This window comes from Fusarium pseudograminearum, chromosome 1, assembly GCF_000303195.2.
Source record: "Fusarium pseudograminearum CS3096 chromosome 1, whole genome shotgun sequence".
Taxonomy (NCBI): domain Eukaryota; kingdom Fungi; phylum Ascomycota; class Sordariomycetes; order Hypocreales; family Nectriaceae; genus Fusarium; species Fusarium pseudograminearum.
Genome location: NC_031951.1, coordinates 7,215,843 through 7,229,105, shown reverse-complemented (window position 1 = coordinate 7,229,105; position 13,263 = coordinate 7,215,843). Strand labels below are relative to the sequence as shown.

General features: G+C 47.7%; 7 protein-coding genes across 7 annotated transcripts; 2 read left to right on the top strand and 5 right to left on the bottom strand.

The window, feature by feature from the left end:
- Positions 1-458: 458 nt before the first annotated feature.
- On the bottom strand, positions 459-1,949 carry FPSE_00220 (uncharacterized protein; the record flags this gene model as incomplete). Its single annotated transcript, XM_009253340.1, has 1 exon — positions 459-1,949. One exon carries the CDS (start codon positions 1,947-1,949, stop codon positions 459-461), a length of 1,491 nt encoding a protein of 496 aa, XP_009251615.1.
- Positions 1,950-2,886: 937 nt separating this feature from the next.
- Positions 2,887-4,320, top strand: FPSE_00219 (uncharacterized protein; the record flags this gene model as incomplete). Its single annotated transcript, XM_009253339.1, has 6 exons — positions 2,887-3,021; positions 3,071-3,258; positions 3,311-3,394; positions 3,443-3,672; positions 3,721-4,139; positions 4,189-4,320. 6 exons carry the CDS (start codon positions 2,887-2,889, stop codon positions 4,318-4,320), a joined length of 1,188 nt encoding a protein of 395 aa, XP_009251614.1.
- Positions 4,321-4,373: 53 nt separating this feature from the next.
- On the bottom strand, positions 4,374-5,925 carry FPSE_00218 (uncharacterized protein; the record flags this gene model as incomplete). Its single annotated transcript, XM_009253338.1, has 3 exons — positions 4,374-4,378; positions 4,468-5,709; positions 5,763-5,925. 3 exons carry the CDS (start codon positions 5,923-5,925, stop codon positions 4,374-4,376), a joined length of 1,410 nt encoding a protein of 469 aa, XP_009251613.1.
- Positions 5,926-6,266: 341 nt separating this feature from the next.
- FPSE_00217 (uncharacterized protein) lies at positions 6,267-7,421 on the bottom strand (the record flags this gene model as incomplete). Its single annotated transcript, XM_009253337.1, has 1 exon — positions 6,267-7,421. One exon carries the CDS (start codon positions 7,419-7,421, stop codon positions 6,267-6,269), a length of 1,155 nt encoding a protein of 384 aa, XP_009251612.1.
- An 876-nt stretch (positions 7,422-8,297) lies between these two features.
- FPSE_00216 (uncharacterized protein) lies at positions 8,298-9,911 on the top strand (the record flags this gene model as incomplete). The annotated part of the gene is made up of 1 exon (XM_009253336.1): positions 8,298-9,911. One exon carries the CDS (start codon positions 8,298-8,300, stop codon positions 9,909-9,911), a length of 1,614 nt encoding a protein of 537 aa, XP_009251611.1.
- Positions 9,912-10,034: 123 nt separating this feature from the next.
- Positions 10,035-11,295, bottom strand: FPSE_00215 (uncharacterized protein; the record flags this gene model as incomplete). Its single annotated transcript, XM_009253335.1, has 4 exons — positions 10,035-10,638; positions 10,688-10,778; positions 10,829-10,881; positions 10,931-11,295. The coding sequence occupies 4 exons, from the start codon at positions 11,293-11,295 to the stop codon at positions 10,035-10,037; spliced, it is 1,113 nt and encodes a 370-aa protein (XP_009251610.1).
- Positions 11,296-11,655: 360 nt separating this feature from the next.
- Positions 11,656-12,987, bottom strand: FPSE_00214 (uncharacterized protein; the record flags this gene model as incomplete). The annotated part of the gene is made up of 2 exons (XM_009253334.1): positions 11,656-12,617; positions 12,669-12,987. The coding sequence occupies 2 exons, from the start codon at positions 12,985-12,987 to the stop codon at positions 11,656-11,658; spliced, it is 1,281 nt and encodes a 426-aa protein (XP_009251609.1).
- Positions 12,988-13,263: the final 276 nt, after the last annotated feature.

Sequence of the window (13,263 nt, the reverse complement as noted above, 5' to 3'; positions counted from 1 at the left end):
CGGTTATAATTCCTAGTTCAGGGATGCTTATCTAGAGTTGTGCCTGATGTGAGCATGCAGGTGGGTTACTAAGAAACAGGGACTTAAAGCAGTACAGATGAAATCATTAGTCCACTTTTAGGCTGTTCGTACACTAAGAGTGATCTAATATTTATGTTAGCCACTAAATCAGTATCGGTTTTTATGTAACCCACCTGGCATCAAGGGTTACATCACCTTAGTGACCTGACGAATAATCGCGTCATGATTCCAATAGTTCACGTTTCAATTCCGTGAAAGTTGGGGTTGGAGAGTGAAAGGGAAGAAATGGTCTATCCTTTCAATGGAAGTTAGGTAGTCTATTGTGTTAGTTTATCACAAATGCCTACATCTGGTATACGGTATGAAACGTCAACATCTTTATCCGGATTTAATCGTCCTCGTTACTGCTATGCTATGGCCATGCAATGATGGCTCTTTTACAGACTCCTATCCAAATCATCAACCCTAATCCTGTCAGACGCTCGCTTGACTTCTTTCTTCCAATCACACAAGGCAATAATGACCCATTCTAAAGCACCGACGAGAAACAAAGCCACACACTGTCCAACCCAAAGTCCAGATAGCCCCCAACCATGAAACGCAAGCCAGATACCTGCTGGGAGCGCACCTCCGTAGTAGCTAATACAATTGACTACGGCTCCAACCCATTGCCGCCCCATACCTCGTAAGGCTCCTCCACAGCTTCCGTTCAGACCATCGGCAATCTGGAATAGCGCTACATAAGGCATAATGTGCGCGACCAGTGTTACCACCTCTTCATCATCGTTAAATATCTTGGCGATGACATTCTTGGTCGATAGAAGGACTGTCAAGATAATTGTCCCAAAAATGATTGAGAGAAGCGCCGCTGAATGCGCGCATCTTCGTGCCTGAACAGCGTCACCAAGACCTAAGAGATTTCCCAAACGAGAGGATGCCGCAACACCAAGTCCGAAAGGAATGGTGTTGATGATCTGATCTAGAGTCATGACAACGGACTGTGCAGCGAGAGGAATCGTCCCAAGACGTCCGGCAGCAAGAGCCACGATCTCAAAGGCCCACCACTCCGTCCCAACGTGGATCACGCCCAGGAACGCAAGCTTTGCAAAGGGTCCAAGATGCTGCAGGGCTTGTGCAAGGTCGAACCCTCCCCAGCATTCTGAACCCTTGATAAATGCTGTGTATCCGACAAGTACCAAGAAGCATAGCCAATATGATATGCCGGTAGCGATGGGCGCTCCATCAAGGCCGAAGTCAAGGGTATAGATGAAGAAACAGTTGAGCACAGCGTTGAGGGGAGATATGACGAGGAGTGCGTACGTTCCTGGCCGGTAAATCTCTTGTGCTTGCAGAAACTTCTTCATTGCTTCAAACCAGACATACCCGAGACCACCAGGGATCAAGAGCTGCAGAAACCTTGGGCCCTGGGTGCAGATGAACTCTTCTTGTCCGAGAGAGCGAAAGATGTATCCAGAGAAGCACCATATAATAGCAACAACTCCATAGAAGCCTGTCAAGACTACCAACCCTCTCTGCAACAATATTCCCAGATCGTGCTTATTCTTGGAACTAGTAAAGGTACTCGAGCCAAGTGTATCGAGAGCAGTCGTTCCGCCAAGAGCGATCAGCCAGGCCGTTGCCATGGCGAACATGTAAGAAAACGCGGCCGTGGCGAGGGCTTCAGGCGACAAACGGCCAACCATGAGGACGGACACTGTTTGCAAGCTGTTTTGCAGCATGTATGCCAGTATGACTGGCACCGATGCTTTGACTAGCACGATAGTTTCCGTGAGCCATGGTGAACGTGAAGAACTCTTGAGTTCGAGGGAAGAGTTTCGGGCAGAAGGGATCAAAGGAGTCTCTTCGTCTGGGAATGACTCTAGAATTCGATTCGAGGGCTCCGTGGACGGGGAATGCTGCGAGGCCATCTTGAAAGTAAGTGCTGAAGAGGTTCAATAGACGTTGAGTTGTAATTGACGATTCTGTCGCTAGACACAACAAGTTGTGGGAGTTATCAGGAGGTACTCTGGCAGTTTCAATTTGAGAGAACAGTTCATGCCATTTCTGTAAGTGATGACCATATTGCCAATAATGTCACAGTCCACAAAAGGACTCCTCAGGGTATCAGAAAAATTAGCCGCTAGAAGCATAAGAGACGAAATTAATAGATCAGCTTATGCTACTTAGAGTATACTCTTTAGGTTATTTATTTTTGTAACCTAAGACTTAGGTGGTCAACTTTTCTGTTACCCAGTAGGGACTCAATTAGTTTCCTCGTCACGTCTGAGCCATGTCTGAAGCCACATCGGCTCGGACACGTTCTGATAGGGCTACAGATTTCGCTATCTGCATGCCATCAGTACTGTGTTGCATGACTACTGATGGCTTGTTTCCCTTAGTATGAGGCATTTGTAACGTGAGATTGACGCCGCATCAGACCTGAAGCTTAGAAGCCATCGCCGTGCAACGTTCTTATCTCGGAGAGATATCTCGATTACCGAGTTTGGTAATTTACCCACGATAAGAACATGGAGTTGCGGGGTGTCGATCTGGCTGCAACTTGATCAGCTATTTTACCCCAGACTAGCCTAATCTGGTGATTTACGCGCTTCATTAACGCCCGTCGATAGATGGTGATGTAAGTTGGTGACGATGGTGGTTGATGGCATGTCGTTGCTGAGAATGTTGTCAATCCGGAGAAACAGGAATTTCCCAGATGAAGATATGAGGTTATTGGGGCATGTAATCGGGTGTCAATGTACCTTCTCACTTGAAGACTGATGCCGAATTGGCATAAATATTGGGTTGCTTGCCATTGAATCATTAGCACAAACACTGCATCTGCTCTGACAATCGGGATCCAACATGCTCTTCAAGTCTTTCACTTTCCTCAGCATCGCCTCTGTCGCCATTGCTCATGGCAGCCATGACCAAGAGCCGATGGAGGGACCTCACCAATCTCTCTGGTACAATACGCTCCCTGGTGATGGTGGAACTCAGGTAAGAACTCACATCTCAATACTTTATAACGTCACTCTGACAGTTTTAGGCCGACTCTGTCTTCTCAGGTATCAGCACCTTTGGTCGCCTTCCCTATCAGCCCTGTCTAGGACACAACAGCATCAAATATGACATCGCTTTCATCGGTGCACCATTCGACACAGGCACTTCCTACAGACCCGGTGCTCGCTTCGGTCCTTCTGGTATCCGACAGGGCTCACGACGACTAAACCTTTAGTAAGTTGTAACTACTCAATGTTTGGACGATAGCTAATCCGTGGACCCTTAGTGGAGGTTATAATGTACCCCTAGCCACGAACCCTTTCAACAGTTGGGCAACTGTCCTAGACTGCGGTGATATCCCAGTCACTTCGTAAGTCTAGTCGTATTGATTAAAGCAAAGATAACTCACAACATCCAGTTACGATAACCAGTTCGCACTCCAGCAGATTGAAGAGGGCCATTACAGTATCCTGTCACGACCACCAGTCACTGATGCAGACAAGCTTGGCCCGGCAAGCAAAGGCCGAACTCTACCTCGAGTCATTACTCTTGGTGGTGATCACACCATCACCCTACCTCTGCTACGATCCATCAACAGAGCCTACGGGCCTGTAACTGTTATTCACTTTGACAGTCACTTGGACACATGTAAGCCTCAATCCATATCGCAACAGCATTCCCACTAATTCGATACAGGGAGGCCAAAGGTCTTCGGTGGCTCGCCCTCAGAAGCCGCAAGTATTAACCACGGCACATACTTCTACCATGCCGCGATGGAAGGTCTGCTTGTTAACGATACAAACATCCATGCTGGTATTCGTACCACTCTTAGCGGCCCAAGTGACTACGATAATGATGGTTACTGCGGTTTCGAGATTGTCGAGGCACGAGAGATTGACACAATCGGCACAACTGGTATCATTGAAAAAATCCTCAAGCGTGTTGGACCTGACCGCCCTGTTTACTTGTCGATCGATATCGATACCCTTGATCCGGCATTCGCCCCTGCGACTGGCACTCCCGAGACTGGCGGATGGTCCACCAGAGAACTCAGAACCATCATCCGAGGACTTGAGAGCTTGAACCTCATCGCTGCCGACATTGTTGAAGTTGCTGTAAGTTTACTCCTCATACAAGGGAATAATGTACTAACAAAATGCGTAGCCTGCTTATGATACCAACGCAGAGCACACTACAATGGCAGCCGCCGATGTCCTTTACGAAGTCATGTCTATCATGGTTAAGAAGGGGCCACTTAGCAGAATGATGGATGGCAAGACACAAGAGGAACTGTGAGATGATGAGATTCAAGGATAACGTCAAATAATTCTTGTGGTATTTGACATGTCTTAAGCTATTTCAGAACAAAACAATATTATATGATAGCTTTTCTGTAATCACAGCAATTAGCCAAGTATCATCATGTTTCATCAGAGGACTTACCAAGCAGATACTCAGCGCACAAGTTACCCTCGTAATCTTGAAATTCTTCCCTTAACTTCCAAATATCTTGTAGCGCTTGCTCAATGACTTTAACATGCAGTGACCCAATGCATATCTCGAGTTTATGAATCTTGTCCAAGATGAACGTTTTCTGGTCTTCTTTATACACTTCACAACCGACAGTGAACAAAGGCATAGCCATGGCAACCCAAGTATGGCAAGGTTCTCCTTGTGCCATATTCCCAATCATGTCGTTTATCATCTGAATAGCAGCTTGTATTGGTTCAGATGAGGATGCCAGGCCATATAGCTGTCTATATAATTGGATAAGAGTAGCCTGCTGAAATACCTTGTTGCAGAGAGCAAAGTCACGACCTTCTTGAGAGGAAAGTGACGCTATCGACACGCTTGGTGGCTGTTTGACGTCTCGACTTATAATAACGTTCAGCTTCCCAAGAAGAATATCTGCACTTGCAGACTCTTGATCATTTACAAGGCTCTTCATATTGATCTGATGTAGGATGTCGAGAAGCTCCTCACTGTAACCCAGAAATCCATCGATTTGAGGATTGAAGTAGGAGGATGCTGTGGTACTGCAGTTGGTGCTTTCGTGTGTCTTGCCAGTCGAAAGAGTGATAGATGGAACGTGAGGTAACGTCTCCAAAGCACGATAAAGCATAAGAAGGTGCTTCATGGCTGATCTCAGTGCTGTATCGTTGGCCTTGTATGAGCGTTCATCACGAAGTAGGGCTTTAATACCTTGCAGGTGGATCGGCCATCTTGATATTCCTTGTTGCCCAGAGAAAACATCCGCAAGACACCAGATAAGACAGGTCGCGATTAAAATCTCACTCTGCTGCCCTTTATCTAGAGCTACTCGCAGAAGAGGTAACCCAGAGGATTGTAAATGCTCCACAACTCGTGCTATGCTTGTCCCTTCTACCTCTTCTATGCCTCTTGATATCAGGCTTGAAGCTGAGAGCGCCAGACTAGCCGATAGAAGGTGCGGGGAGTGCAGCATAGTCGGCATAAGACCTTGACAAAAGTCTTGATGGATCGTCGGATGGCTTGATAGCGATGCCAAAACACCTTCTGCAAAGTGATGTAGCAGTCTTTTGTATCGCCTTGGTAGCGCCATTCCATTAGGTAGTGACTCGGGTATCACTAGCTCGACGCCTTTCGTAACCTTTCCGGGGTCATCGCTTCGGATATTCCATGTGATGTCTGTGGACTTGTTTGATACTGTTATTGTGTCTCGTCAGTGAGTTTACTTCCGTCAAACGATCCTTACATACCAAGTTTCGAAACGCGAGACTTTTGACTCCAAACAAGTCTCAATTCGTACTGACATGTCCGGTTGTATGAGACACATTGACCACAGCTCGGCTTCGCTTCGTCACACTTTCGTCTACGTTTTCTACACTCTCCACATCCCTGTCGAGATCGTCTACCAGCCATTTGTTCGGAAGGAGCAGAGAAAATTAATTGAGCATGAACCACTGGAGAAGTTGGGGTAAAAAGTCTGGGGTAACAGACGTTAAATGGTTGGCAGTCCAAGGTTGTACCTTGTGCGATAAGACGTCACAAGCTGATTGGGTGACGAGAAGTTGCACCACTGCGGGTTTATCTTCGTCACGATAATCCTGGATATTTTATATTGGCTTCGGAACAATGGATATTTGCAAAAGTTTATTTCTTCTCTTAGTAGATACTACTTATAAATAACCACATTCATGATGTGCATTTGATAGGAAATAGGTTAAATAGAAAACAAGCCTTGACCAGTCAGTGAGATAGCCTTACTCGGGCTTGTGTTCCGCCATCCATTCCAAATATTGCTCGTTCGAATAAGGCAGTACCTTGATATCAGTAGCATGTGCTTCCAAAAAATCACTTCCATCGTCACTGATGAAACCATATTGGACATCAGGTTCGCCATCCTTATAGGTGCCAATGGTCGACACATGTTCCTCGGTGATATCTTTCCATGATTCAAGCTTCTGAAATGCCTTGCCAGGCTTGCCAGCAACGCTTCCAACAACAACAGTGGCCCTCCTGAATCTGAGAAGCTCTTTATTTGACAGAGATCTCTTAGAGTGCCAAACAAGTTTCTTCCAGTCATCGCTAGGGAAATGAGCTTGGACGATCTGGGTGCTGTTCAGACTTTGGAAAGCGGCGTTTGGGATACAAAGCCGGACCACAGCAACTTCCTGACAGCGATTGTCGCGTCTTTTTAGGTAGGCAGCGTGAACATGCGCGGTCTGGAGAGAAGTCCCAAAGTAGGGCGTTGATGATAGGGCGCTGAAGTCACTCGGAGGGGGCGTATCGAGAGCCTCAACCCTCTCCAAATTGCCCTCGGAATCCAGAAAAGGGTTCAATATCCTGGAGCATACCCGTGGCTCACTAGTAGCCTTGTACAGTGCAGTCATCCCGGGGAAAGCGACGTCCACAGCAGGCGAGAGAGTCTCTCCCGAGTAGTCTGACGGAAATTTGCGATGCGTGTCTTGAATACCACCCTGCGGCTTCTGATCGAGGCCCAAATTTGAGCTATGATCGCAGCACAAAGCCTTACAGCTAGAGAACTGCAAGAAATGTTCCAGTCCCGTATATCGCAGTTCGATAGTATTATGGATCCATTGCACGCAAGTACGGGTCATTCGAAGTCGCTTAAATCGCTGATCCATGATGGCATCTTGCATCTCAGTTGCGATGCCCCAATGTTCCATGCATCGAATCCAGACTGTATCATCGCCAATCCAAACGTCGTTGCTGTCATTGATGAAGCACGTCAAAATTTCCAGAAAGGTGCACTCGACTTTAGCGGGATGGTCATCAGGCTCACGCTGGATACCCTCCCACCTCTCCCAAAGACGAGCAGCCTGAATTTGGTTGAAACCACAGTATTGGATGGCAGCCTGTGAGAAAAGGCGATCCGGAATAGTATACTGTGACATTGTAACGTTGCGGTATCCTGGTCCTCGTTAGGTACTGGTGATGGGTTGTTCTAGCAAGAGAAGGCTAGGTTTTTATATTCGAAGAGACTTGATGTTGAGCTTCTGCGATGATATCGTTGTGTGTATTTATTTCATATTACCCAAAAGAATATCTCGCCTACAAGTGTTCGGATAGACTTTTGCCTTTCAATTAAGGTTGTGTCTTGGGTAGGCAGCTTCTCTCTCAGTCACAACTTATACTTTCTCAGCTGAAAGATCGAAAACGTTGTATAGTGGCGCGGCAAACCTTGTCTTTTCGTGTCGTAAAATGAATTTGATTCACCCATGGCGCCTTGCCCGAGTGATTTACTCTACCTACCTCGAGAGTGCCATTTTTAACAATGCCATATGGAAATATTCTCTCACAGCTTAGGGCTGTAAGTCATTGGTAGTGAATAGCTTCAATTTGTTTAGCCGCAGAAATGAGCCGCTGCAATTACGCGATGTCAATTGCGGGGTCATGGCTTGGCCATCATGGATTAGGAAAGATAAGAGCATCAATCGGCTCATACTTTGCCGTTGGTGATGCAAAAGATTACAAAGGTTCCCAGTCAACAACGGCGATCCTTACACCAAAATGCAACAGAACCACCAAAAAAGACAGGGACCAGGTATGAACCAGACGAAAATACCACTCCACCTTTAGGTGACACATGCACTAAAGCTGCTCTAACATTTATGTCAAGATTTAGGTTAGGGAACTTCTGTATCGTAGTGTGACCTATTGATCTGCATCAGGAAGGTGGCTGGATACAGCATCGTTATATATCAATACCAGCCCCGCCTCATTCTTGACCAAGACAACAACCTCCCTCATCATCAACATCAATAGCAAACATGGCGCGTGGATGGTTTGTCAATTGCGCCGCTGTCCTCTTGGCCTTGACCGCCGGAGTCGACGCGTACAGTGTCCCCGCCCTCTCCGCTCGCGCCAAAGACAGTGGTCCCAAGGCCGTCAACATCAGCGTGCCTGTCGATCACTTCCACAATGAGACCATCTATGAGCCTCACTCTGACAAAAAGTTCCCATTGAGATATTGGTTTGACGCGCAGTACTACCGAAAGGGCGGTCCTGTCATCATTCTCGCGTCGGGCGAAACTTCAGGCGAGGACCGAATTCCCTTCCTCGAGCATGGCATTCTCCAGATGCTCGCCAACGCCACCGGCGGTATCGGCGTAATTCTAGAGCACCGTTACTATGGAACCAGTTTCCCTGTGCCAGACTTGAAGCCTGAGAACATGCGCTTCTTGTCAACCGAGCAAGCCCTTGCCGACACGGCCTACTTTGCGCAGCATGTCGAGTTTCCCGGCATGGAGGAGCACAATCTCACTGCTTCCACCACCCCTTACATCATCTACGGTGGCTCCTACGCTGGTGCATTTGCTGCTTTCGCGCGCAAGATCTACCCCGACCTTTTCTGGGGCGGCATCTCCTCTTCCGGTGTCACCGAAGCCATTGTTGATTACTGGCAGTACTTTGAGGCCGCACGTCTCTTTGCGCCCGGCGACTGTGCCAAGGTCACGCAGAAACTCACCCACGTCGTCGACAACATCCTTCTCGGCGACGACAAGGAGGAGAAGAAGCAGCTCAAGATTGCTTTTGGTCTTCTCGGTCTTCGAGATGATGACTTTGCCACGACAATCTCCCAGGGTATTGGAAGCCTGCAGAGCAACAACTGGGATCCTGCGTCCGACTCTTCCAGCTTCGGTCTGTACTGCGGCAGTGTCTCTTCCGACGACATTCTGTTCGCGAGCACTCGACCTCTCGCGCCTTATGTCAAAAAGTGGCTCATCTCCGCCGGTTACAAGAAGCAGCTCAAGTATATGACAAACCGTTTCCTCAACTACATCGGCTACATCAGGTCCAACGTTGAGAGCGACAAATCAGGACGCTGTGACGGAAAGACACTAGATCAATGCTACTCCATCCGTGGGTCAATGAACGATACCAAGCTTGACCCTAACAACATGTCGCGCCAGTGGACATACCAAACTTGCACACAATGGGGATACTGGCAAACTGGATCCGGTGCACCAAAGGACCAACTTCCCATAGTGTCCCGTCTCATCGACGTCGAGTACAACACAATTCCCTGCCGTGAAGAATTTAACATCACGACTCCCCCCAACGTTGAATCCATCAACAAACTCGGCGGCTTCAACTTCAGCTACCCCCGTGTAGCCTTCATCGACGGCGAGTATGATCCTTGGAGGGCTGCTACCCCTCACGCTATTGGCTTGCCGGAGAGGGAGTCCACCGCCAGCGAGCCTTTCATTCTGATCCCGTACGGTGTGCACCACTGGGATGAGAACGGTTTGGCTCCTGGTAGCGAGGAGATCGGACTGCCTCCTCCTGCTGTCAAACAGGCACAGCAAGATATCATCGATTTTACCAAGGCTTGGTTGGAGGATTGGGAGAAGGAGAAGGGAAGCGCTACTGCAGACCTGTAGAAGCAGACCTGTAGATACAGAATAATGCTTTATGCCACATCTCTAATTCAATATTCTATGATAATGATCATCCTATATATCTTAAGAACTTGTCTATCCAAACTCGTTGTCTCTTCGCTAGCTCTAATACCCTTCTCGCCTGTTCACCTTGTTGATAAGATCTGTCCGCCCCACGCCTAACCTCTCCAAATTCAACCCAAAAATGTCAAATAACCTTTTGAAGTAAAATGAAGAAGCTGCACTTACGTGAGGCGTGATAGTCACATTCTTGGCGCTCCAAAGGGGGTGCTTCTTGGGCAACGGCTCAGGGTCAGTGACGTCCAGCGCCGCACCAACAATCTTCTCAGAGTTCAATGCCTGTATGAGATCCTCCGTGTTGACAATAGGTCCACGGGCAATATTGACTAGAAATGTCCTCTTCTTGGCGAGTATGTCAAGCTCAGGCTTGGAGATCAGGCCCTGTGTCTTGGCAGTCAATGGTAGAGCTATGACGACAATGTCGAGACCCGAGTCAAGGAACGCGTGAACATCCTCCCTGGAACCACCTGAGAACCATTTACTAGGGAATTCACCCTCTGGATCTCCGAGGCCGGGGGGCGAGTACGAGTTGTCGCGACGGGACTCGGGGGTGCTGCGAGGGTGGAGAGTGTAGGCGTGGATATCCAGACCTAGTGCTTTGGAAACACGGGCTGTCTGGCGTCCTATGCTACCGTAGCCCAAGATTCCACTGTGAAATGTTAGACAAAGACTTTGTTCTTGAGTTTAATGATCCGTACATTCGCTTGCCAGCTGTGTCTGTGGCATCTTCGGGGTCGGTGTTGAGAGGATGCCATTGGCCTTGGTCCTGAAGTTTCGAGTATTCTTTCACTTGACACAGCGTTAGTCGATGCTTCCAATAGATTGTTATCATGACACACATTTAAGTCTATGAGAAAGATAAGTTCCAATGACCCACTCGGCGATTTGAGGCCTTGCTGCATCGTCAGTGAACTATCATCCTCACACAGATCACGACTCACCCGTGAACACCACTAGCTGTGCAAATGGGAATCTTTGTATCGGTGAAAAGGGGATTCTTGATAAAATAGTCTGCACCAGCGCTGGTAAGCTGGACATACTGCAGATGAGGCACCTGCTCTGGTCTCGGCAGCAGTCGGACGGTTGCTACAGCAGTCAAGATGATGGTGGTATCTTTCCACTCTTGCTCATCAAACTCAGGCTCCATGGGTTCTCCACGCTTGTTTTCAATGAATGTCTTGATAACCAAGCTAGGGAATCGTTTTTGGATAGCATCGACTTGGGTCCGAGGAGACTCAGTGTTAAGAAGGATGACAGCCTTGTGACCTTTGAGGATCTTGTTGGTTCTCGTTGTGATTAACGTCATGGTGAATTTATAGAGTGTTGAAGATATTGAGAGAATTCCTATCGAAGGATACCGCTATGTACTTAAATGCCTGGACGTAGGATAGAGGAAGACAATATGCGGGGATGACTGTCACGTCAAGGTGGGGTAGATTGACGTTCGAGATAAGGGATTGTTTGTTAGGATGTTAGGATAGACTAGGCTTTTATTCATGTTAATGCGTTGAACCTTAGAGACTGAAAGTGATTCATTTCGAAATAAATAAACAAGCAAACAATTTGTGGTCAAAATAACGAGAATCAATGGCTACATTAGTACATAAGTAAAGAGGACCTGAAGCCAGGCACAGACCAGATGCCTCAACCACTGCTGGGGCGCTTCTCAGCGCTCGAATGCCTCCCTTTCCAAGCGACTGAATTCTTCATCCCTCGGCTGAAACCAGCCCTCTTCTTGGTTCATGCCAGTCAAGAACCAAGCACGCCCAGCGCCACCACAAAGAGCTGTAAATGTGGCACAGGCCCAATGTACGGTAACGACGTGTTCAAATATCTCCGTATCTGCCTCTAGTATATTTAGGAAGACATCTTTACCTGACCAAAGTGGCAGAGTCGACATGGCAGTCTGGCTGCGCTCAACCTGTTTCGGGATAGGGCAACCACGGCGCTGGAAGTCGTTGAGCTCAAGGCTGAGTTCCTTCGTCCCCTCCTGATCCATCGGTTTATTGAATCGTCCAGTCAATTCAGGCATCCAGAAGAGTTTCAGGTGCACCCAAAAGTTTCCGCCTCCCACGTCTTCTTTGCCGATATACTTAAAGGCACAGAGACCCAGTGTAAGAGCATCATAGATAGCTGAGTCAACACTGATCATATTCCAAAGTTTATGAGTCTTATGAAGCTCAGTCGCACTATGTATCTCGTCCAAAAGGTTGATCTTGGTCAAGTACATACATCCCATTCGAATGTTACCTGTAGCGTCATTGTGATCCTTAGTATCGTTCCAGGTACGTGGAATGAACCAAAAGACACGAGGGTCAACCCTTCCTGTCACTACGCATTCGTATCTATCGTGTACTATGCGTCTTTGCTCCATCTCAATATGGAGTCTAGCAGGAGCGTCGGTGATAGTATGTGCAGTTCTGAAACGCGCATTGTAATACATCGACCTCGCGTAGTCCTCTGGGCTCATTTCGTGTGTTGGTTGAGGCTCCCAATTTGGCTGCTTAGGTATGGCATGGCTCCAATGATGATATTTAGGGTTGGTCGGGCCTGAGATAGTGTGTCCTGGGTTCGGGACAGTTTGTTTCAGTTCCGGGATGAGGTTCTCTGGATCGAGGTGAAGCATGTCTGTGATTCTGGTCAGCTAAGGTCCAGTGGTGGTAATTCAGATGTTCTTACAGTGCTTGCAAAATGGCGAGATAGCGCATAGTCGCTCCTTTAGTTTGTAAGGGGAGCAAGTCTCAGGTGACAGGTGACCGTGGGGTTGCAGATCTTGCATCGTAACAAGTAAAATGGCGACAAGGTGCTCGATTCGAAGGCAGAACATCGGTGCTATTTTCTTGATCTTGTTCACGATGTCTTTGGCAATTTCATATCGGATTCCGATTCCAGGCTCTCGAAGACAATGGATCGGGAACGAACTGATGCTGTGCGTAATGACATTCTCGTCGGAGTCATCGAGCCCGAAAGTAGGGAGAAGAGGAGAGAGTTTGGCCATTTTGTTGAGAGGGAATAACGGAGAAATAGGGAGTGGTGTTTTTGCAGGTTGTGCGAACGGAAGAAGAACTGGGCTGCTGAGCAGGACTTCCAGTGCTTTTGTAGTGTGTAGGAACACGTTTTCTTCTTTGAACTTTCCTACTGCATGACATGCAGAGAAAGTTAATAAAATCTCATAGACGTAAACCCCGCTTCTTCATCACCTGTTGGGTAGGCAGGCGGAGTTTAAATTCATTGTCACGTAACCCAAAAGATGAGATAATGACTATCTAGGTTT